The sequence below is a fragment of the Hemiscyllium ocellatum genome, chromosome 25, assembly GCF_020745735.1.
Source record: "Hemiscyllium ocellatum isolate sHemOce1 chromosome 25, sHemOce1.pat.X.cur, whole genome shotgun sequence".
NCBI lineage: Eukaryota > Metazoa > Chordata > Chondrichthyes > Orectolobiformes > Hemiscylliidae > Hemiscyllium > Hemiscyllium ocellatum.
The window spans coordinates 55,402,054-55,427,697 of NC_083425.1; the positions used below are offsets into that span (position 1 = coordinate 55,402,054).

General features: G+C 42.3%; 1 protein-coding gene across 4 annotated transcripts in view; it reads left to right on the forward strand.

Moving 5' to 3' along the window:
- unc13d (unc-13 homolog D (C. elegans)) overlaps positions 1–25,644 on the forward strand; it is a 169,320-nt gene that overhangs the window by 125,726 nt on the left and 17,950 nt on the right. For all 4 annotated transcript variants that reach the window (XM_060844631.1, XM_060844633.1, XM_060844632.1 and 1 more), the window contains 4 exons: positions 11,149–11,228; positions 16,799–16,904; positions 19,613–19,684; positions 21,657–21,740. In XM_060844631.1, the coding sequence (XP_060700614.1) occupies positions 11,149–11,228; positions 16,799–16,904; positions 19,613–19,684; positions 21,657–21,740 (342 nt within the window). The remainder of the gene's footprint in view (positions 1–11,148; positions 11,229–16,798; positions 16,905–19,612; positions 19,685–21,656; positions 21,741–25,644) is intronic.

Consider the following 25,644-nt stretch of genomic DNA (forward strand, 5'->3'; position numbering starts at 1 on the left):
ACCAGCTCCTCAGCCATGCATTCATTTGCTCTATCCTCCTATTCCTGCCCTCGCTAGCTCGTAGCACCGGGAGTAATCCAGATATTACTACTCTCGAGGACCACCTTTTTTAAATTCCTGCCTAAGTCTCTGTAATCTCCCTTCAGAATTTCAACCTTTTTTTGCTTCCTATGTCATTCATTCCAATGTGGACAATGACCTCTTGCTGGCCCCTCTCCCCCTTGAGAACATTCTGCATCCTCTGAGACATCCTTGATCCTGGCACCAGGGAAGCAGCACACTATTCTGATTTTTTTTTTGCTCCTGGCCACAGAAACATCTGTCTGTACCTCTGACTAGAGAATCCCCAAACACAATTGATCTCTTTGAACCTGATGTACCCCTCATTGCATTAGAGCCAGTCTCAATACCAGAAACTTGGCTGTTTTGTGCTACGTTCCCCTGAGAATCCATCACCCCCTATATTTTCCAAAACAGCATACTTATTAATGATCTAGATCTTGGTGTGCAGGGGACAGTTTCATAATTTGTGACAGCACAAAACATTGAAGAGTTATAAACTGAAAAGAATGGTGTTGAACTTCAAAACATGTTGACAAGTTGGGTGGATAGGAGGCAGATGAAGCTGTGTGAAAGGTGATACACTTTGGTAGAAAGAACTTGGGAGACGGCATAAATTAGAGGGTACTATTCTGTAGGAACAGAAAGGGGTGCTGATGTACATTTTAATTAAAACGTCATCAGTATTAGATTACTTAGTGTGGAAACAGGCCCTTCGGCCCAACAAGTCCACGCCGACCCGCTGAAGCGCAACCCACCCATACCCCTACATTTACCCCTTACCTAACACCACGGGCAATTTAGCATGGCCAATTCACCTGACCCGCACATCTTTTGGATTGTGGGAGGAAACCCACGCAGACACAGGGAGAACGTGCAAACTCCACACAGTCAGTCGGGAATTGAACCCGGGTCTCAGGCACTGTGAGGCAGCAGTGCTAACCACTGTGCCACCGTGCCGCCCACGGTGGAAGACCAAAAAAAGGAGAATAAGGTGAATTTATTAAGAATACTATTTAGAGTTCAGCTGAAATGTACAGTCTAGGAGCCACACTATAGGAAGAATGAAAGCATTGGAGAGAGTACAGAAGGTTTACAGGAATGGATCCAGGGATGGGGAACTTCAGTTATTTAGACTGGAGAAGTTCAGTCTGTTCTCAGTCATAGAGATGTACAGTAGGGAAACAGAACCTTCTGTCCAACCCGTCCATGCCGACCAGATATCCCAACCCAATCTAGCCCCATCTGCTAGCACCTGGCCCATATCCCTCCAAACCCTTCCTATTCATGTACCCATCCAAATGCCTTTTTCAATGTTGCAATTGTACTAGCTGCCACAGCTTCCTCTGGCAGCTCACCCTCTGTGAAAAGGTTGCCCCTTTGGTCTCTTCTTTATCTTTCCCCTCCAACCTAAACCTATCCCCTCTAGTTCTGGACTCCCCCACCCCAGGTAAAAGACTTTGTCTACTTTATCCTATCTATGTCCCTCATAATTTTGTAAACCTCCATAATGTCACCCCTCAGTTTCTAATGCTCCAGGAAAAACAGCCCCAGCCTGTTCAGCCTCTGCCAATAGCTCAAATGTGCCATAGTGATGTACAGCATGGAAACAGACTTTTCAGTCCAACTTGTCCATGCCGACCAGATATCCTAAATTAATCTCTTCCCATATGCCAGCACTTGGCCTATATCCTTCTAAACCTTTTGCTAATCACATACAATTACCCAATTATGCCTTTGAAATGTTGTATCAGCCTCCATACTTCCTCTGGCAGCTCATTCCATACACTTACCATGTTCAGCTGGAAAACATTACCCCTTAGATTCCTTTTAAATCTTTTCCCTCACACCTGAAGCCTGTGCCCCCAAGCTTTGGATTCATCTATCCTGTGTATAAGACTCTGGGATTTCACCCTATCCATGCCCGTCATGATTGTATCAACCACTAAGGTGACCACCCAGCATCCGATGCTCCAGGGAAAACAGCCCCAGCCTATTTGGTCTCTCCCTGTATAGCTCAAACCCTCAACCCTGGCAACATCATTGCGCATCTTTTCTGAACCTTTTCAAGTTTCACAATATCATTCCGATAGCGGGGAGACCAGGACTAAAAGCAGAATTCCAGAAGTGACTGAATCAATGTGCTGTGCAGCTGCAAAATGATGCCCCAACTCCATTACTCAATGCACTGATCAGTAAAGACAAGTACACTAAACACCTTCACTACCCTACCTATCTATGATTCCACTTTCAAGGAACTATGAACCTGCACTCCAAGGTATCTTTGTTCAGGAACTTCCCATTAAGTGTATAATTCCTGCCCTCATTTGCTTTTCCAAAATGGAGCACCTCACATTTATCTGAAATAAACTCGATCTGCCAATCCTCCGCCCATTTGATTGAAGTCCTATTGTACGCTGAGGTAACCTTCTTCACTGTCCAGTGCGCCTCCAATTTTGATGTCTATGGTAAACCTACTAACTTGTATCTCATATATATTCACATAGAAATCATTGATATAAATGAAGAAGTGCAGTGGACCGAGCACCGATCCTTACACCATTATTGCTCATCACAGGCCTCCAGTCTGAAAAGCATTACCTTTTCTCCAACCTTCCAGCCAATTTAGTATCCAAATAGGTGGTTCTCTCTGTATCCCATGGTGTCTAACTTGCTAACCAGTCTGTTATGTGGAACCTTTTTGAACATCTTTCTGGAGTACAAGTTAGTGATTTATGTACAAAGCCATGCTGACTATCCCTAATCACGTCTTGCCTTTCTAATTCCATATAAATCCTGTCCTTTAGAATGCCTTCCAACACCTTGCCTGCCACTAACTTCAGGCTCACCAGTGTATTGTTCCCTGGCCTTTCCTGATCACCTTTCTCAAATAATGGCGCCTGTCTTGCAGCATCTCACCTGTGGCTATTGATGATACAAATACCTCAGCGAGGGGTCCAGCAATCGCTTCCTTAACTTCCCATAAAGATCTGGGATACACTTGATCATGTCTCACACATTTATTCAGCTTTATGTATAAGACACCCAGTACAAGCTCCTCTGGAATATGGACAGTTGTCAAGTTCTCATTATTTTTACTTCTCCAAACTCTCTAGTTTCCATATCCTCTTAGTAAATGCTGACATGAAATCCTCGGATAGTATCTCTCCCACCTTCTGTGGTTCCACAGACAGCCTTGTTGATCTTTTGAGGGTCCCTATTCTCTGCCTTGTTACTCTTTTGCCCTTAGTGTTTTGTAGAATCTCTTTGGACAACAGTGGCCTAACCAACATGACCTCCCAACTCCTGTACTCAATACTCTGACCAATAAAGGAAACCAAACGCTGCCTTCACTATCTGATCTACTGGTAACTCCACTTTCATGGAGCTATGAACCTGCACTCCACTTTTTGTTCAGCAACACTCCCTAGGACCTTACCATAACTTATCAGGATGTATACATGTATTGCTTTCCTGAAATGCAGGACCTTGAATTTATCTGAATTAAACTCCATCTCCCACTTCTCAGCCCATTGGCCCATCGGATCAAGATCCTGTTGTAATCGGAGATAACTTCCTTTACTGTCCAATACACCTCCAATTTTGGTGCCATCTGCAAACTTACTAACTATACCTCTTATGCTCACATCCAAATCATTTATGTAAATGACAAAAAGTAGAGGACCCAGCACTGATCCTTGTAGCACTCCACTGGTCACAGGCCTCCAGTCTGAAAAACAGCCCTCCACCACCACCCTCTGTCTTCTACCTTTTGAACCAGTTCTGTATCCAAATGGCTAGTTCTCCCTGTATTCCGTGAGATCTAACCTTGGTAATCAGTCTCCCATGTTGAATGCCTTGCTGAAGTCCATATAGATCACATCTACCACTCTGCCCTCATCAATCCTTTTTGTTACTTCCTCAAAAAACTCAATCAAGTTTGTGGGACATGATTTCCCACGCACAAAACCATGTTGACTACCCCTAATCAGTCTTTGCCTTTCCAAATACAAGAACATCCTGTCCCTCAGGATTCCCTCTAACAACTTGCCCACCACCGAGGTCAGGCACACTGGTCTATAGTTCCCTGGCTTGTTCTTACCGCCCTTCTTAAACAGTGGCACCATGTTAGCCAACCTCCAGTCTTCCTGCACCTCACCTGTGACTATCAATGATACAAATATCTCAGCAAGAGGCCCAGCAATTAATTTCTAAATCCTAAAATGTTATGAGGTTCCCATCCTTGCCACCTTGTCAGGCAGTGAGAATCAGATGCTCCCCACCCTCTGGGTGGTTTTATTTCCCCTTCAATCCCCTCTAAACCTCATACCCCTTATCATAAATCTATGGACCTATTTATTGGCCCCTCTGCTATGGAAAAGAGCAAGGAACGGTCTCAATTGGGGTAGGTTGATTTTAATTGAATCAGATGTGATTTGACCAGAGTGGACCAGGAGCAGATACTTTCAGGTAAATCTGTGTCTGATCTGGAAGATGCTTTCAAGAAAGAACTATGGAGATACTGCCAACTTTTGGAGTACTGTGTACAGTTCTAGTCATCCTGTGATAAGAAGGATATTATTTAAATTGGAGAAGGTTCAAAAAGGATTTACAAGGATGTTGCCAGGACTAGAAGGCCTAAGCTTTGAGAGGCTGGATTAACTGGGAATTTCACTGGAGACTAGGGAGTTGAGGAGCAACCTTTTATAGAAGTATATAAAATCACGAGGAATCTAGATAAAGTGAATAGCAAGGGTCTTCTCCCTCGCGCGGGGAACTTCAGAAGTAAGGGAAATATTTAAAAGTGATCTGAGGAACCATTTTTTTTTCCACACGTAGTAGTTTGTATGTGGAATAAACTGCTAGAGGAAGTGGTAAATGCTGGTCCAATTGCAATATTTTAAAAGACATTTATACAGGTACGTGAATATGAAATGTTTAGAGAGATAGGGGCCATGTGTAGGCAGGTGGGACTAGTTTAGTTTGGGGAAACTTGGTTGGCAGGGGTGAGTTGGACTAGAGGGTCTGTTTCCATGTTGTATGACTCTGTGATGCTTTAACGTGTTCCAATAAAGAAAAAGGATGCAACCATCAGATCCTGTCATTCCTGGATATCAAAGAATATACAACATTGGATTAAGAGAAAGATTTTTGGCAGATATCAAAGCCTTAACGCAGCAGAAATCCTAGAGGTGGTCAGCATAAGCAAGAGGGAACTTAGAAGGGAGATTAGAAGAGCTGAAATGGGACATGAAAGGAATGTAGTACTGTTAATCAAAAATGGAGCACATGACCATGGACTACTCTTCAGAATCCGTATCATTCTCGGATACACGCATCTACATTAAGGACAGACACCTCACTACCTCAATCTACCACAAGCCCACAGATAACGTCATGAAGTTGCACTACTTTGCCCTCAACATTAAAGAAGCCATCCCAGATGGACAAGCCCTATGCATAGATAGGATCTGGTCAGATGAGGAGGAATGCAATGGACACCTGAAGATTTTGAAGGATGCCCTAATAAGAATGCGATATGGTGCTCAGCTCATCGATCGCCTGTTCCAATGACCACCTCAGAAGACAGACCCACCTGGATTGGAGAGACCAAGCCATGTTCTTCGCAGCCTTCAACATGTCATCAATGATGACTAGCATCCTGCCAAGGTTATCCCAACATCTCCACTTCTTCTTTCCTTCAAACAACTGCCAAATCTTAACCAGACCATCATTCACAGCAAACTACCCAGCTTTCAGGGCAACATCAACCACATAACCCTGCTGTGGCAATTTCAGCAAGACATGTCAAATTATCAACATGGATACTACCGTCACACGTGGGAACACCACCCACCATGTACATGACAGATACTCATGAGTTAGCCAATGTTGCCTATCTCTTACGCTGCAGCCAAGGATGTCCTGAGACATGGTATGTTGGTGAGACCATGCAGATGCTACAACAAATGGACACTGCACAATAATTGCCAGTAGGAATGGTACCCCAAGTTGGGAACACTTCAGCAGTCAAGGACAATCAGCTTCCAATTTTTGGGTAAGCGTCCTTCAAGAAAAGCAACAACACAGAATTGCCGAGCAGAAGCTGTCAGCCAAGTTCCATACCCATGAAGGCTGCCACAACCATGATCTTGGGTTTGTGTCGCACTACATGTAACCCCACCACACTGTTCTGTATCTATAAAATCTTCCTTACTGTCCTGTTTTGACACCATAATCTTAGTAAATTGTTATGACCTCTCTACCTTAAATAATCCAAAACTGTACAACTTAATTATTACTTTGGGTTGGACTCTCGGCATGCAACTCTAACACCTATCATGTTATTCTAGTCAAATAAAAATCAAAAGAACTGTGGATGCTGTTAATCAGAAGCAAGGGCAAGGGTTGCTGTGGGTGCTCAGCAGATCTGGTAGCATCTGTGAAGGAAAATTAGAGTTGACGTTTTGGATTTGGTGACCCTTCCTCTGCTTTTTCTTCACATGATACTGGGATTTTCCAGCAACTCCTGTTTTTGTTCCATTTATTCAGTCATTTGGTTTACCTCTAGTACCATTTTTGGTTTTTTGTAATTATCGCCCTGCCTCATTTATTTGAATTTAAAGGTCATCCCTTTGGTGGTGGTTTAGCTATTGACACTTTACACACACTGTCTAACACCCTTGGTTACCTGCACTCCACTCACAATTTGTACGATCTCTGCCCATAAATTCTGTGATCGTCCCTCTCACTTCATCTGATGAAGGGCTATGCTCCGAAAGCTTGTGATTTTAAATAAACCTTTTGGATTATAACCTGGTGTTTGTGTGATTTTTGAAGAATGGAGCAGAGATACAGACCAGTCAGTGGTAGGGAAACAATTGGAAGTAATTCTGACGGACAGAATTAATGTCCATTTGGAGAGTTAAGGATTGTCAAGAACAGTCAGCATGGTTTTATTTTTTTGTAATCTCCTGTTTTTTTTTGTGAAAGACACAAGGTGCACGAATCTTTATTCAAATTTCCACCACTAGTAAGCAAAGAAACACCAAGTGACCAATGACAAGCAGTGCCCTTCACATCAAAGGGCAATGCTATGTGATCAAACAGTGAAATGGAGGGCAGGGATTAAATCAAAATAGAGTTGGAAGGGGACAGCATGGTTTTATTGAGGGGAGGGTGTGTCTGACCAATTTGATTGAAGATTTTTGAAGAGGTGACTTGGTGTATAGTCTACTTGGACTTCAACAAGGCTTTTGAAGATTTTATAGATACAGTCTTCCATGGGAGAATGATGGCAAATGTAAGCGCCCATGGGAGCTTACAACCAATGACAAATTGGATCCACAGTTGGCTGAGTGTCAGGAAGCAGAGGGAATGTTTGAGGGGTAATTTTCCAATTGGAAGTCTGCCCAGTGAGGGTGGGGTTCCACAGGAGTCCCAGGCATTGGGACCCTTGCTGTCTGAGGTTTGTAGAAATGATTTAGACTTGACTGTAGGAAGGTTGGTTCAGAAACCCTTAGAACATTGAAGATCTAGATGGGCTGATCAGTGGCAAATAGAATTCGATCATTTGGGCAGGACAGACAAGGTGAGGGAATACATGGTACAGGCATGACCCTGGGAAGCACCAAATCAGAGGAACCTTGGTGTGCATGTACACTGGTCCATTAAGGTATCAGAACAGATGTATAAAATGGTTAAGGCAGCATATGGTATACTCATCTTTATTAGTCAGGCATAGAGTTTAAGAGCAGTGGGGTCATGATTAAACTGTATTGGTTGGGTCACAGCTAGTGTATATAGTTTAGGAATCCAATTTCTGTGGGGGGGGGGGGGGGGGGGGACGTGATAACACTGGAGAGGGTGTAGAGGAGATTACCAGGATGCTGTCTAGGCTGGAGAGTTCCAGTTATGAAGACAGATTGGAGAGACTGAGGTTGTTTTGCTTAGAGCAGGGGAGAATGAGAGGGGACCAAAAGAGAGTGCTGGAAAATCTCAGCAGATCTGGCAGCATCTGTAAGGAGAGAAAAGAGCTGACATTTTGAGTCTAACTGACCCTTTGTCAAATGAGAGGGGACATTACTGAGATGTATAAAATTATGAGGGATAGGCTAGACAGGAAGAAATATTTCTTCTTTATAAAGGATCATTGACCAGGGCATAGATTAAAGGTAAGAGACGGAAGGTTTAGAGGAGATGTGAGGAAAATATTTTTCGTCCAGAGGGAGATTGGAATCTGACACATAATCTGTAAGGGTTGTACAGACAGAAACCCTCATAATATTTAAGAAATATTTGGATGTGCACTTGTGAAGCCAATGTATAAAAGGCTATGAGCTAGGTGTTGGAAAATGAGATTGGAATAGTTAATGGGCTGTTTTTGACTGGCATAGATGCAATGAGCTGAAGGGCATTTTTCTATGCTACAGACATGTCTGACTATATATGAGGAAATGTTTCTTCCCATTTACCCTATCACCGCCCCTCAACTTTATGCATCTCAGTCAGATCCCCCTCAACCTTCTCAGCTTTAAGGAAAGCAACCTAGTCTGCCCAACCTTTCCTTATAGCTGAATCGCTCCAGCCTAGGCAACATCCTAGTGAATCTCTCTACACCCTCTTTTGTACAATCCCAACTGTGTGATAACCACGGTACTCCAGTTGTGGCCTATTTAGCATTATATAAAGCTATATCATGACTTCCCTGCTTTTGTATTCAGTGCCTTGACTAATAAAGTATCATGTCCACTCTGATGAAGTGTTGTCTAAACTCAAAAAGTTAGCTTGTTTTATCTCTGTGGATACCTGCCTGACCTGCTGTGTTCTCCAGCATTTTTCATTTTCAGAAGCGTCCCATTTGCCTTTTTAATCATCTTATCTACCTGTCCTGTTGAACATGCACTCAGAGGTCCCTCTGATTCCCTGTACTTCCTAGGGTCCTACTGTTCATTGTGTACTCTTTGCATTGTCAGTCCTCCCAAAATGCATCACCTTGCACTTTTTAGAATTAAATTCCATTTGTCTGTTTTGCCCATCTGTCCAGCTATCTATATTTTCTGTCTAAAGCTTTCCTCCCTGCTGTTTACCATATCATCATTTTTTGTTTTCTTTGTGAACTTACTGATCATACCTGCTCCATTCATGTCTAAAGTATTAATATTCACTACAAATAGCAAAGGACCCAGCACTGAACCCTGGGCACAGACTTTCAGCCACAATAGCACCCTTAACCAAACCCTCTGTTTTCAGCCACTAAGCTGATTTTAGGATTCAATTTGCCAGAATGACCTGGATCCCAAAGGCTCTTACCTTCTTGACCAGTCTCCCATGTGAGTCCTTATGAAGAGCATGTCAACTGCACTACCCTAATCTATACAACTAACTGCCTTGAAAAATTCAATTTTTTTTAGTCAAAGATACGCTGACTATCCTCAATGAAAGCTGTCCCTTTATCTTTTCCAGTAGTTCCCATACTTCTGATGTTAGACTCATGGCTTGTAGTTTTTTGGTTTTTATTAGTGCCCTTCTTGAATAATGGTACCACATTAGCTGTCCTTCAGCCCTGTGCCCATAGAGGATGTAATAATATGGTGGCTCAGTGGTTAGCACTGCTGCCTCAAAGCACCATGGACCTGGGTTTGATTCCAGCCTTGGGTGGAGTCTGTGTGGAGTTTGCACATTCTCCTGTGTCTGTGTGGGTTTCTTCCAGGTGCTCAAGTTTCTTCCCACATCCAAAGATGTGCAGGTTAGGTGAATTGGCCATGGTAAAGAGCCCATTGTGTTCAGGGACATGTAGGTTAGGGGCATTAGTCAGGGGTAAATATAGGATGATAGGACAGGGAAACGGTCTGGGTGGTTACTCTTTGGAAGGTTGGTGTGGACTTCTTGGGCTAAAGGGGCTGTTTCCATGCTGTAGGGATTCTAATAATTCTAAAATAAAGATTGTTAGAGCTCCTCTCTTGCCTCCCACAGCAGCTTTGAATACATTTCATGTGGGCTTGGAGATTTGTCCTACATTGTCTTTCTCTATAATGATTACAGAGTCCACATTTAAAACCTCGCTTACATCTTGGGGCACCACACCCATTGCTAATTTTGTCCCTAATGGTGCTAATTCTGTTGCGCCAAATATATTTATAAAATACGTTTTGAGCTTTCCTTTATTTTACCCACCAGTGTTTTCTCCTCCTCCCCACCACTCTCCTAATTTATTTTTTAAGTAACATCCTGGAGTTTCTATGCTTCTCTTGGACTTCATCTGTCTGGGCTCTTGGAATCTGCCAAAATCTTACTTTTTCTTCCTTATCCCCAAACATATACAGCCCTTGACACGCAGTGGTCTGTGGTCTTGTTGGCACCACCCTGCATCTTTATAGGAACGTGTCGGCCCTCTGCATTATTCCTGACCTTGACCTATTCCTGATGAAAGGCTTTTGCCCGAAACATCGATTTTTCTGCTCCTCAGATGCTACCTGACCTGCTGTGTTTTTCCAATTCCACTCTGATCTAAACCATGATTGATACTGGGTGAGTTAGCATAGAATGAAGAGAAACCAGCGATGGGTGGAATTCATGGGTTGCCATGAGTTAACACCAAGTTGGCACACTAAATTGGCATGTAGGCTATAAAGTGTCATGGGTGTGTGTACAGGGTCATGTTTTGGAAATGAGGGATTGTGGAGGTGGCCACAGGGATGTACTTTGGAATTGGAGGATGTGGGAGTTGTGATGGGTGGATATAGGGAGGTGGGGGATATTGTTTATATTATTACTTTTAAAAAAATTGAACACAGTTCTGGACCCCTGAGGTAGGGCTTCTGGCCAGCTTGTCTTTAATGCAGTGTCCTCCTCAATAATTCTGAGGTCACTGACCCTGACGTCTAATGTTGTTTGCACACCCAAGACTGAACGTCTGGTGTCCAGGAGCAGCCATTTTTAGAAGTTGGGTTCACATAGCTGGCATTTCTCCCAACTCTGTGCGCCCAATTCCTAGCATGTTTAAGGGTAATTTTGCTTTAAAATGTAAACCTTTGTCATCTTAGATGTGCTATACTAACTTACACAAATTTGTTTATACAACTTTAGATGATTGTTCCTTTAATGAGCTTCCTGGAAAATGAGTTTGCATACATGGACACCAACCTAGTGCAAGAAAATTTTCAGAGGTCAGTAATTTAATAAACTATACGGTAGAAAGAAAATCATTTAAAATCTGAAATGAACACTGGAAATGTTGGAAATACCCAACAGCATGCACTGTATTTGGAAGGAGAAAAGAAAGGGAGGCAAAAGAGGAGGGAGAGTGGCATTTTTGACAAGGGATAGCATTACAGCTGGATTGAGGGAGGATATTCTCTGAAATACTTCCAGGGAAGTTATTTGGGTGGAACTGAGAAGTAAGAAAGGGACGATCACCTTATTGGGATTGTATTATAGACCCCCTAATAGTCAGAGGGAAATTAAGAAACAAACTTGAAAGGAGGTCTCAGTTATCTGTAAGAATAATAGGGTGGTTATGGTAGGGGATTTTAACTTTCTAAACATCGACTGGGACTGCCATAGTGTTAAGGGTTTAGATGGAGAGGAATTTGTTAAATGCATACAAGACAATTTTCTGATTCAGTATGTGGATATACCTACTAGAGAAGGTGCAAAACTTGACCTACTCTTGGGAAATAAGGCAGGGCAGGTGACTGAGGTGTCAGTGGGGGAGCACTTTGGGGCCAGCGACCATAATTCTATTAGATTATGGAAAAGGACAGAGCAGATCTAAAAGTTGAAGTTCTAAACTGAAGAAAGGCCAATTTTGATGGCATGAGGCAAGAATTTTCAAAAGCTGATTAGGGCAAATGTAAAGGGAAGGCTGGAAAATGGGAAGCCTTCAGAAATGAGATAACGAGAATCCAGAGAAAGTATATTCCTGTCAGGGTGAAAGGAAAGGCTGGTAGGTATAGGGAATGCTGGATGACTGAAGAAATTGAGGGTTTGGTTAAGAAAAAGAAGGAAGCATATGTAAGGTATAGACAGGATAGATTGAGTGAGTCCTTAAGAGGGAAATCAGGAGGGCAAAAAGGGGACATGAGATAGCTTTGGTAAATAGAGTTAAGGAGAATCCAAAAGGTTCAAATACATTAAGGACAAAAGGGCATTAAAGGGGAGAATGGGGCCCCTCACAGATCAGCAAGGCAGCCTTTGTGTAGAGCTGCAGAAAATGAGGGATTTACTATACTAGTATTATGCATCAGTATTTACAGTGAAAAAGAACAAAGAAGACAAAGAATGTAGGGAAATAGATGGTGATGTCTTGGGAAATGTCCATATTACAGAGGAGGAAGTGCTGGATGTCTTGAAACACACAAAAGTGGATAAATCCCCAGGATCTGATCAGATATACCCTACACTTCTGTGGGAAGCTTTGGGAGGCGATTGTGGGGCCTCTTGCTGAGTTATTTGCATCATCGATAGTCACAGGTGAGGTGCTGGAAGACTGGAAGTTGGTTAACATGTTGCCACTGTTTAAGAAGGATGGTAAGAACAAGCCAAGGAACTATAGACCAGTGTGCCTGACGTTGGTGGTCGGCAAGTTGTTGGAGGGAATCTAAGGGACAGGATGTACATGTATATGGAGAGGCAAGGACTGATTAGGGACAGTCAACATGGTTTTGTGCATGGGAAATCATGTCTCACAAACTTGATTGAGTTTTTTGAAGAAGTGACAAAGATGATTGATGAGGGCAGAACGGTGATGTGATCTATTTGGACTTCAGTCAGGTATTTGACAAGGTTCCCAATGGGAGACTGGTTAGCAAGGTTAGATCTCATGGAATACAGGGAGGACTAGCCATTTGGATACAGAACTGGCTCAAAAAAGACAGAGGATGGTGGTGGAGGGTTGTTTTTCAAACTGGAGGCCTGTGACCAGTGGAGTGCCACAAGGATCAGTGTTGGGTCCACTTCTTTTCTTCATTTATATAACTGATTTGGATGTGAACATGAGAGGTATAGTTGGTAAGGTTGCAGATTACACCAAAATTGGAGGTATAGTGGACAGCGAAGAAGGTTACTTCAGATTACAACAGGATCTTGATCAGATGGGCCAATGGGCTGAGAAGTGGCAGATGGAATATAATTTAGATAAATGTGAGGTGTTGCATTTTGAGAAAGCAAATCTTAGCAGCAATTATACACTTAATGGTAAGGTCCTAGGGAATGTTGCTGAACAAAGAGACCTTGGAGCGCAGGTTCATAGCTCCTTGAAAGTAGAGACGCAGGTAGATAGAATAGTAAAGAAGGCATTTGGTATGCTTTCCTTTACTGGTCAGAGTATTGAGTACAGGAGTTGGGAGGTCATGTTGCGGCTGTACAGGACATTGGTTAGGCCACTGTTGGAATGTTGCATTGCAATTCTGGTCTCCTTCCTATTGGAAAGATGTTGTGAAACATGAAAGGGTTCAGAAAAGATTTACAAGGATGTTGCCAGGGTTAGAGGATTTGAGCTATAGGGAGAGGTTGAATAAGCTAGGGCTGTTTTCCCTGGAGCATCAGAAGCTGAGGGGTGAACTTATAGAGGTTTATAAAAATATGAGGGGCATGGATACAATAAATAGACAAAGTCACTTCCCTGGGGTGGGGGAGTCTAGGACTAAAGGACATAGATTTAGGGTGAGAGGGGAAAGATATAAAAGAGACCTAAGGGGCAACCTTTTCACGCAGAGGTGGTGCGTGTATGGAATGAGCTGCCAGAGGATGTGGTGGAGGCTGGTACAATTACAACATTTAAAAGGCATTTGGATGGGTATATGGATAGGAAGGGTTTGATTAGATTAGATTACTTACAGTGTGGAAACAGGCCCTTCGGCCCAACAAGTCCACACCGACCCGCCGAAGCGCAACCCACCCATACCCCTAGATTTACCCCTTACCTAATACTACGGGCAATTTAGCATGGCCAATTCACCTGACCCGCACATCTTTGGACTGTGGGAGGAAACCGGAGCATCCGGAGGAAACCCACGCAGACACGGGGAGAATGTGCAAACTCCACACAGTCAGTCACCTGAGTCGGGAATTGAACCCGGGTCTCCGGCGCTGTGAGGCAGCAGTGCTAACCACTGTGCCACCATTTGGAGGGATATGGGCCGGGTGCTGGCAGGTGGGACTAGATTGGGTTGGGCTATCTGGTCGGCACGGACAAGTTGGACCGAAGGGTCTGTTTTCATGCTGTACATCTCTATGACTCTCTGACTTGCTCAATTTGGTGTGTAACTAAAGTAGAACTACAGAATGAAAGACCATAAACAAAAATAGAAACTGCTGGAGAAACTCAGCAGATCTGGCAGCATCTGAGAAAGGAGAGTTAACATTTCGAGTCCAGTGACCCTTCTTCAGAGTTGATACTGTCTCGGAAAAAGTGGTATGTGTGCGAATGACAGGCGAGTGAGAAAGAAAGTTAGGTAGTCAAAAGCATGGTGGATAGTAAGCCAGGGGAGAAAATCTGATAAAGGGGACAATGAGTGGGTGAAAATGGTTAGCTTTGCTGAAAGCAACCCATTTCATGACCTGGCCTGTGAGTTGGGCATGGGTAAAGATGTGGAAAGAGATGTTCAGGTTTTAAGGCTGCAGAGAGAAAAATCATATCGGTGTTTAGTTCTGGTGAAAAGATGCAGTCTAAATAGCTTGCCTTAAATATAATGGGGCTTCAGGACAGGGGTCCATGCTCCTAGAGTGATGTGCTGTGAATACAAAACTTGTGGAAAGCTGAGAGCTAGTATCAAAATAGCATCCAGTTGACTATCTCATTCAGTTGACTATTTTGGGAAACCATAGTAATATTCTGTTCTTGCTGTGATTGTGGATGAGGGTATACAGTATACTGCTCATTTGGTTTTAATGGAGTATATCAATAGGACATAATTAGAGGGATATGGGCCAAATGCTGGCACATGGGACTAAATCAGACTAGGATGTCTGGTCAGCACAGACAAAGTGAACCAAAGGGTTTGGTTCTGGGCTGTATGACTGTATGGGTATTGATTTGATGACAGCTTATTATCTAGCTCCAATTTCAACTCCATCTAGTTAATGTTGGATTCACAGTTAGTCCAGCTGGTAGTATTTGGGTCAGGTTATCCTTGCTTTGAAAATCCTCCTGAGGAGAAAGTGAGGTCTGCAGATGCTGGAGATCAGAGCTGAAAATGTGTTACTGGAAAAGCGCAGCAGGTCAGGCAGCATCCAAGGGACAGGAGATTCGATGTTTCGGGCATAAGTCCTTCTTCATTCCTGAAGAAGGGCTTATGCCCGAAACGTCGAAACTCCTGTTCCTTGGATGCTGCCTGACCTGCTGCGCTTTTCCAAATCCTCCTGAGGCTTCACCATCTTCCTTTTTCTGTAATCTCCATCCTACAACCCCAAACTATTGTCACTTTTTGTTCCATTCTGGCCTCAGGTTACCCCTCTTTGACCTTGTTCAAACATGCCAAGGTCCAGTGCTCTGGAATTCCCTTCCTACAACTCCCAGCCTTTCTCCTACTCTTCTCCTCCTTTAAAAATCTCCCTTTTTATGAAGCTTTCGGTCATCTCTCCCTATATCTTTTCATCTGACTTCCCTGTGTGTCAGTGAATTGACACACTACATTTTACTGCACTAAAGATCATATACGACAGATATATATAATCTTGAGGCCGAAAGGAACAAAGGGCATATGGCAAAAGTAGGGGGGCTGAGTTGGATGATCAGCATGATTATGTTGATTGGTGGAGTCAAATGGCGTACTCTTCCTATTTTCTATGTTTCTGTATTAATGCTGAATGTTGTTGCTGGCAGTGATATGATGTTGTCTAATTTCACCCTCCTTTGTTGGAGGGGCTTTAATTTGTGAAGGTTGGGGAGAGTAAAAAGGATCCTGAACCATTTGGTATTGTCCTCTGTCTGGGCCAAGGCTTTGCTGCACGCTGCAGGTCAGAGAGAACTCCTTTCTCAACAGAAATATTGATCTGAACACTGAACAAGATGTTTTGATCTTTTCCTCACAATGTTAATATAACTTAGTCTGCTCCAAGGTGATTCCTTACCTCCCATGTAGAGGAAGACCTTCTATCCACACCAGTATAAGTTATGTTCCTTCAGTCACCACAACAGTCACCTCTATGGATAAGGCTTGCCAGACCTGACAGAAGCAAAAGGCCATTCAGCAATCTCAGCCTGTTCTGCTATTCATTTAAATCACTGATAATTTGGTTCCATCACCCTTAACATACCTGAAAAATTAATGTTCATTTTGAAATTTTCAATTAATCTAGCTGGTCAGTTTTTTATTTAGGGAAAGTGTTCCAAATATCCAGCTCCTCAGATTCGGTTATTCAATATTGCAGGTTGGATCCCAAACCAGATCCTAAATTTGAGAGGCTGCTGCCTGAACTGCTGTGCTTTTCCAGCACCACTCTAATCTAGAATCTGGTTTCCAGCATCTGCAGTCCTTGTTTTTACTTTGAGAGGCATATAAATGGCAGTACATAAAAACCGAAAGCACTGTGGATGCTGTAAATCAGAAACAAAAACAAAAACTTGCTGGAAATATTCAGCAGGTCTGGCAGCATCTGTGAAGAGAAATCAAAGTTCACACTTTGGATCCGGTGATCCTTCCCCCTGCTGAGCTTTTCCAGAAACTTCTGTTTTTTGTTATATATGGCAGTTCAATATATTAGCCATTCTCTGACTTTCTGACTATTTTCACAGCCTTCTAGGTTACCTTTGGACAGATATACTTGACATCATCTGCTCAATGTCACATCAAGGTGGTGTTTCTCAGAGGTTTTATTTGAAGCTGAACCATACTTTGGAGGTGAGATAACTTGGCAAATTTGAAGTAGATGTGATGTGATACCTGGTGCCTAAAACTGTAAATTCGGTCCCAATATAGAGCTGCTGTCTAACTGACTTGGAGGCTCTACACCCTTCCACCACTGCCTCCACCATTTCCCCTCTCCCCAAACCCATGAGTTAAAGGACTGAAGAAAGTAATTTTACAAAATTATGCTCATAATAGGGAGGACTGTTCTTTTGGAATACATGCAGGAATCTGTCCATAATGCTGATAAAAACTTGCTGAGGGAGTGGTGCTGGAATTCAAGCACAGAAAGTAAGAGTACACCATTCAAGCTTGCTGCTCCATTTAGTATGATCATGTCTGATCCTCTGTCTCAAAGCTGTGTTCCTACTTTCCTCCCATTAAATTCCACCAGCTACAGTGGTGGTATTTGAGCCCATATCCTGGATCTCTGGATTATTAGTCCAGTGTTTTTACCACTTCACCAGCTCCACTGTCCTAAAATGAAAGCCTGATGCTGCTCAGCTACATCTCCATTATCAAATAGCAAGATAGACTTCAGGAAAGAGATACACAATGTTGTAAAGACAACAATCTCTCCCTTAATGTTAGCAAAACATAGGAGTTTGTCATTGACTTCAAGGGGGAGTGGAGGACACACCCCTATCTGCATCAATGGTGCTGAGGTGGAGATGGTCAAGAGCTTCAAGTTCTACAAGTAAATATCATGAACAATCCGTCCTGGTTCATCTATATTGACACTACAGTTAAGAAACCAACACTTCTATTTCCTCATAAGGCTAAGGAAATTCAGATGTTCACAATGACTCTTACCACTTTTGATAGATGCACCATAACAAGCATTGTATCCAAATACATCACGGGTTGGTATGGCAACTCTCTGCCCAATATTCAAGAAATTAGTAAGTTGTAAATGCTGCCCAGTCTGTCACAAAAACCAGCCTTCCATCCATTGACTCTGGGAAAACAGTAAACATAATCAAAGACGCTCTCACCCTGGTTATACTCTCTTCCACCCTCTTCCTTCGGACAGAAGATACAAAAGTTTGAAAACACATTCAACAGATTTAAGAACAGCTTCTTTCCTACTAATATCAGATTTATGAACAGACCCCTTGTATATTAGAGTTGATCTTCCTCTGCACTTCCTCTGTAGCAGTAACACTATATTTTGCATTCTATTCTATTACCCTGATGTACTAATGTAAGGTGTGATTTATCTGGTTAGTGCACAGATCAATATTTCTCAATAATAAATCAATTCAAATTAAAATCATCTGTTCCTGGTTGGTAATGCTATGTTGGGAATGACAATTTGTAGTATTATTCCTTATTGTTTTAAAAGGTTCCTCCCCATTCCCTCCAGAGATCTGCAGTTCCCACTATGGGGCAGAGACCAAGTACAGACTGTGTAACAGCTTTGCAAAACACTTCTACTCAGTCTGCAAGCATGACCTGACCATGTGGTCATCTACCATTTTTAATACAACATCCTGTTCACATGCTCACATTACTATCTTGGGCCTGCTGCAGTGCTCCAGTGAAATCCAGTGCAAACTGGAGGAACATCACCTCATTTTCTGTTTGAGCACTTTCTAGCCTTCTGGATTCAACATTGAGTTCAACTTTAGACCATGAACTCTTTCCTTCAGTTTGTTTTTCCCAATTTCGCCCCAATGTCTGGCTGCCTTCTGTTTTCTTACAGCAGAGTAGACCAATATTCTTCCATTACCACTGACTCTGGACCTAAATCTGTTCCCAGAACCATTTTCCAAGCCTTTTGTACTGTGACACCTGTATCTCTAATCTCCCTCCCTCTCTAATCCAGCCCCTGCCCCTCCCTTCTGTTCCTCTTGCTCCTCCCAGCTGTCTCTACAGCATAAAGCCCTTACCTTTCCACCTCTCTCTTTAGTTCTGAAGAAGACTCATTAGACTCAAAACATTACCTCTGTTCCTCTCTCTAAGATGCAGCCAGAAATGTGGAATTTCCCCAGCATGTTGTGTTTTTGTTTGTCTCCGTCCTTGCCTGTTTCTGAAGCTGATCAACCTGTTGTTATTCTTTTTGCTGACAAAATTCCACCAATTCCCCCTTCCCCAGACAGTTTTTTATTTTAAGTATTCGCCCCATCCTAGTGAATAATTTACCTGGTTCAACTTTTAAAATTCTCCTATTATTGTCAATATTGGTATTTCCTTTCATCTGAAAGGAAAGCTGGTGATTTCTGCTTACGGCCTTTCCTCAGTGCATGATGAACCAGCTCAAATATTTCAACGTTCAGTATAAACCAGTTTTTAATCTTAAAAACAAGCATTTTCCCTGACATTGTTTTCTGTCACTGAACTAAATTTGTAGCCATTCTCGAGCTATCTGTTTTATTCCTTGAGCTTTAACTTGGCAGACAAATCCATCATGTAAAGGCTTTAAATTTAATGCCTTTTGAATGTACATGAGCACCACATTGGCCATCTCTGTTATCTCATTAAGAAACTCAACTGAGTTAATTAAACACTTTGCCCTTGACAAATCTATGCTCGCTTTCCTTCATTAACAAACTTTCAGTCTAACTATATCTTCCAAAGTTTGGAGACTATTACTTGGAGGTCAATTGGACTTTGGAAATAACATTTGACTACTTTGATATCAGCTAAGGTCAGAGACCCTTACTTTGTTATTGATACTGTCTGATTTCCTTCCCTTTCAGAATCTGCTGAACTGTTTCCATGCCGAGGGAAATGGTTTGTCACTTAATGAACTACAGACTACCAATTTCAAGGTGAGTTCTCAGAATTGCAAAACTTGTAATTGAAACATAGATATAATGCACTTTTTGGCAAAGCTTTACATCTTGCAGTTATCAGGACAATTCACAAGAATGACAAATTTGTTCTCACATATGGTTTAAATTTGCTGTCTTCATCCCATATTTCTGAAAAGATACTTGTGAGTTTGAAGTCCTCTATTTGCAGCTACCTCATCATGAACCAAAATACGCTGACGACAGAAGATGTGCTGAGCTGATTTAGCACATACATATTGTAGAAATCTGCATAAGTTATCCTATTTCCACATCAGTGGGAATATTTGGTAGCATCATGAGGCCTCAATGCCAAATTGGACACACATCAGTCAAGCCAACCATAGGGACTGGCATATTCATCTTGAACAGGTGCGACTGTAGCAAAGAATGCAGGTCGTTCTTAACAACAGGGCCAAATGAGTACCCATTAGACATGGCGGTCAGCATGACCAGCCAACCTTCCTCAAAAGTAAGTTAAACAAGCATTTACAGAACTTGCGTAAGAGCAGTGAGCGGCTGGGAGCTAATTATGATTTGATTCGTCTTCACAGCTCACCCAAGACCCAGAAGAAATGTCTGTTAAGGCCTTATCTATGTCTGGTCTGGCACAACATACCTGGAACAATAATAGATTGCCACAACGTGTCTTCAGCAGACTTTCCACTTAGCCAGGGAAGGATTCCTTCACATTTGCAAAGATCCTACAGGAGTTGGATATCACCAGTGTCCGTGTTCTTATTTGGCATTGCCAGCATATTCACCAATGTACCACTCAGAACCCATAGACATCTATGCTGCAGCACAATGTCATGGTGATCTAGACTCACTAACACCGTGGGCATCAGTATTCACCACCAGTTCTCCACCTGCCTTTACCAAGACCTGCTAGGCTAGCCTCAGCAGAAACCTGCCAACATACCTTCTCATGTAACTCCATTGTTGATATTTTGCAGGAATATAGTCGGATCAATGACCTCAGCTCCTGCGGGTGCTGCAGGGATGAGAGGACTAATATCTATTTATTTTGTCGATAGCCTCTTGAAGGTAGGACTTGTTCCCAAATGTAGGTGTAGCTTCAAATCAATGAATCACCAAGGACCGTAAAATTGTTTTGGAGCTTCTTGGTCACTTGGTGCTGAATTTGCACACAACATTTTAGCCAGAGATGTGCCACTGCTTATGTATAAACTTTAGTTCCATTAGCCCCCTATTAATTTCATTCTATTCCTATGTTCCCAGTGGAGACCTGCGCCCAAACAGGGTACAGGATAATCAATTGGTCCTACCTTGTTTCAGCCAAGTCTCCAACTGGCACCAGAAACGTGAGATTGTTAATCGATTAATGAATGCAGTGCCTCCCTAGCCAGTATACACCTCAAGTCCAACTTCCTGCATGTCCCCAAAACCTTTAATTTCTTCAGCGTCAAGAAGTCTATCAATCTCAATTTTGCATGATTAAGCATTCACAGTCCTCTTGATATAGAATGATTATCCCTGTATTAGTGTAGACAATGTCTCCTTTCTCTTGGAAGGTGGGGTGTGGGGAGAGGAGAAGTAACTACTGAACACTTTGGAAACCAATTTCCTTTTGGTCTTTTCCAAAGTATCATCTATTTCCTAGCTGAATTTGAAAAATGTTCTGAAGAAGGGTTACTGGACCCAAAATGTTAAATCTGTTTTCTTTGCACAGATGCTGCCAGGCCTGCTGAGTTTTTCCAGCTATTTCTGTGGGCCTTAAAAGTTAATTCTGCACATTCTACTAAACATGCTGTGTATTTTAACCACTTGTTTTCTGTTTCATGTTTAATTTTAATATTAATTTCAAATTTTCATTACTTGCAATTCTTTCCACTTCTCATTTTTGATTTGTGGTTTTGCTTACCATATTAATGTAGTTCCTTTCATGTGCTGCTACACTTTGCTGTAAACTTACTTTAATTTATTTCAGGATCTGAAGGCTCACCTGTCTCTGAATGCAGCAAGCACTCACGAGCTAGTCCAGAAGTTTTACGCAAAGAAAATCCAGCAACAGGTCTGCAGCATAGACTGCCTTCTAATGCAGTACTATTTGAGGTGTGAAAGTCTGACTGATGGAGCAGAGGCATCACAAACTCTAGGAAAGCCTAGATAGATTTAAAGGACATTAAAGATCAGTAATCAAACACGATGAGATGAGTTTTTGTTTATCGGGACTGGGAAGCAGGAGCAGGACAACTTCGAGATTCTGAACCTGCCCACAGGAAGAACAGTTATTGATGGGATTTTCATGGAAGTAATTGCTGGAAAAGCGCAGCAGGTCAGGCAGCATCAAAGGAGCAGGAGAATCGACGTTTCGGGCAAAAGCCCTTCTTCAGGAATCTTCAGGCCATTCCTGAAGAAGGGCTTATGCCTAAAACGTAGATTCTCCTGCTCCTTTGATGCTGCCTGACCTGCTGCACTTTTCCAGCAACACATTTTTCAACTTTGATCTCCAGCATCTGCAGTCCTCACTTTCTCCTTTTCATGGAAGTACCCCATCAATTGACATGAAAAAACATCCCTATCCAATTATAGGTGCTAAAGGAAAATCAGTGGCCTTCAGTCTGAAAGGATCAGCCAGCTAACATGGAGGTGCACTCTTATCAGTCTTTTTAAGCATGATTTTAAAAGTAGCAGAAATATTCAGGTCTCCCCATTGGGATGGGTGGGGATGGAGGCGAGACAGGGATTGGAAATGGAAGATTGGAACTTAGGATAAGGTAGTTGGGGGAATGGGGCTGGTGGTTGAGCAGAAAATCCCTTAATATTTTCTGAGGACTGTTCCATGTTGTCGGGAAACTGAAAGATGACAGGAACATTGAATTCTAACTCCTTCAGTGTCATAAATGGTGCTGCTACTAAGCCTGATTCGATGGTTCCTTTGAGAGTGGAGGGAGTCACTCTCTTTAATAAAACTGGCCAGCCCCTGGAATGAGATTAAGAATCTGGCATGTGTTGTTGGTCCTGTTAATCTCAGTGAATCCTGACCATTCTCAGAGCTTACGTAGTCCCTGCTGTATATCAATAATATTATTGATATACAGCAGGGACTATGTAAGCTCTGAGAATAGGTTCTGTTGATGCACTCTCTGGTATTATATATATATTTATATATCATTACATTGACTGTCATTAATTACAATCAGGCAACAATTTACATTGACTTCACAACATTAATGTTTGAATATACTTCACAGAGATAGGAGCAGAAGGAAAATGGATACTAATCAAAAGCAGGCAAAAGGAAAGGAACCTCAGATTTGGTCATGGAAGTGACTTATAATGAGGTGGGAGATGTTGAGGTGGAGAGGGTTAGGGCAGGAATTCTAGCATAAGGAGCCAAGCGGGTGCAACATGTGGCTGCCAATGTCGAGGCAAATAGTGGGTGCAGCAGAGGAATGAAGGTTTCAGGGAATGTTGTCAAGCTTGAAGAGGCTATATAGAAGGGAGGTGCTAGTGCATGGAGGGACTCAAACACAAGGATGTAGAAATTAATCAACTGTCCCTTCAATACCTTCCCATCATATCCCACAAAAGTTTCCTGCCATATTCCCCTGTCCCTATCTGCCATGTCTCTTTCTTGATAATCTAAGTCAATTCAGTTGACTTTTGATTTCATTTGCAGTGTTCATACCCTTTTAATGTTCTGGGAAAATGATCATGTCACTCAATCTGGATTATTTTGGTTTTAATGTCTGACCTTTTTTACCACAGTGAATGATTTTCCTGAAGTAGCTCTATCCATTCTATTTTGATGTGAAATTTAAATTTAGCATGCCAATAATCCTTTCAGTAGATTTTCAATTTTAAAAATTATTTGTATTGGTTTGATGGGAAGATGCTCATTTTGATAGAAGTGGTGTGCAGGTGGTAACTTTCATATTGCAATCGGATAAATTCTTGCAAAGAAAGAGTTTGTACGTACTGTGGAAAAAGGAGAGGGGAGTGAAACTGATTGGAGAGCTCTTTCAAAGAGCTAGCATCGGCATGATAAGCTAAATGGCCCTCCCCTGTGCCATATCACACACTGTCTTCTTTTACATGGTGGGTTTGGATCCTCTTACCTGTTGGCAAGATAGAATAAAGTTAGTTTGGGTAGTCACAACTCAACTCCTCATGGAGAGAAATCCACATGGAAACATTTGGCAACAACTGGGAATCTGTTTCAGGATAAATGTGAGTGGACACATTTCTGATAATGCAGCTGAGATACAATGACAGGATGGTAGGCAGGAATCTTCCCTGACATTGTTTGATGTATTAAATTAATCTAGTTGTAAATAATTTTTCTTGTGTTTTGGGAAGAATCAATCTGCATTTGGAGAGGCAGGGATTAATCCAAAACAGTCAGCATAGTTTTGTTAAGGGAAAGTCATGTCTGACCGACTTTATTGGGTCAGATATGTACACAGAGCATAGAACATTACAGCGCAGAACAGACCCTTCGGCCCTCGATGTTGCACCAACCTGTGGAACCAATCTGAAGCCCATCAAACCTACACTTGTTCATATACCTATCCACATTTAAAAGAATATATGAATAGGAAGCATTGGGGGGATATGGGCGAGGTGCTGCTGTGTTGTAATTCTCTAAATGGTCAATATCATAACCATAAATGCTCTTAAAGTTGCCGAGTCTACTACTGTTGCAGGCAGTGCACTCCATGCCCCTACTATTCTGAGTAAAGAAACTACCTCTGGCATCTGTCCTTTATTTATCACCCCGCAATTTAAAGCTATGTCCCTTTGCACTAGCCATTGCCATATGAGGAAAAAGGCTTTCACTGTCCAACCCATCTAACCCTCTGCTTATCCTATATGTCTCAATTAAGTCGCCTCTCAACTTCCTCTTTCTAACGAAAACAGCCTCAAGTCCCTTAGCCTTTCCTCATAAGGCCTTCCCTCCATACCAGGCAACATCCTAGTAAATCTCCTCTAAATCCTTTTCAAAACTTCCACATCCTTCCTATAATGTGGTGACCAGAACTGTACGCAATACTCTAACACCAGAGTTTTGTACATCTGCATCTTGATCTCATGGTTCCGAAACTCAGTCCCTTTACCAATAAAAGCTAACACACCGTATGCCTTCTTAACAAACCTATCAACTTAGGTGGCAACTTTCAAGGATCTATGTATTTGGACACCGAGATCTCTCTATACTACCAAGAATCTTACCATTAGCCCAGTACTCTGCATTCCTGTTACTCATTGCATTAAACTCCATTTGTCAACTCTCGGCCCAGCTCTGCAGCTTATCTGTGTCTCTTTGCGACCTATAACCTTCATCACTATCCACAACTCTACCAACCTTAGTATTATCTACAAATTTACTAACCCATCCTTCTATGCTGTCATCCAGGTCATTCGTATAAATGACAAACAACAGTGGACCCAAAACATATCCTCGTGGTACCCCATTAGTAACTGAACTCCAGGATGAATATTTCCCATCAACCACCATCTTTCAACTAGCCAATTTCTGATCCAACCACTAAATCACCCTCAATCCCATGACTCCGTATTTTGTGCAATAGCCAACTGTGGGGATCTTTATCAAACACCTTACTGAAATCCATGTACACCACATCAATGGCTTTAACCTCATTCACCTGTTTGGTCACCTTCTCAAAGAACTCAATAAGGTTTGCGAGGCACGACCTACCCTTCGCAAAACTGTGTTGACTACCCCTAATCAACTTATTCCTCTCTTGATGATTATAAATCCTATCTCTTATGACCCTTTCCATCACTTTCCCTACAACCGAAGGAAGGCTCACAGGTCTATAATTTCCAGGGTTGTCTCTACTCCCCTTCTTGAGATTAGATTAGATTAGATTTACAGTGTGGAAACAGGCCCTTCGGCCCAACAAGTCCACACCGACCCGCCGAAGCGAAACCCACCCGTACCCCTACAT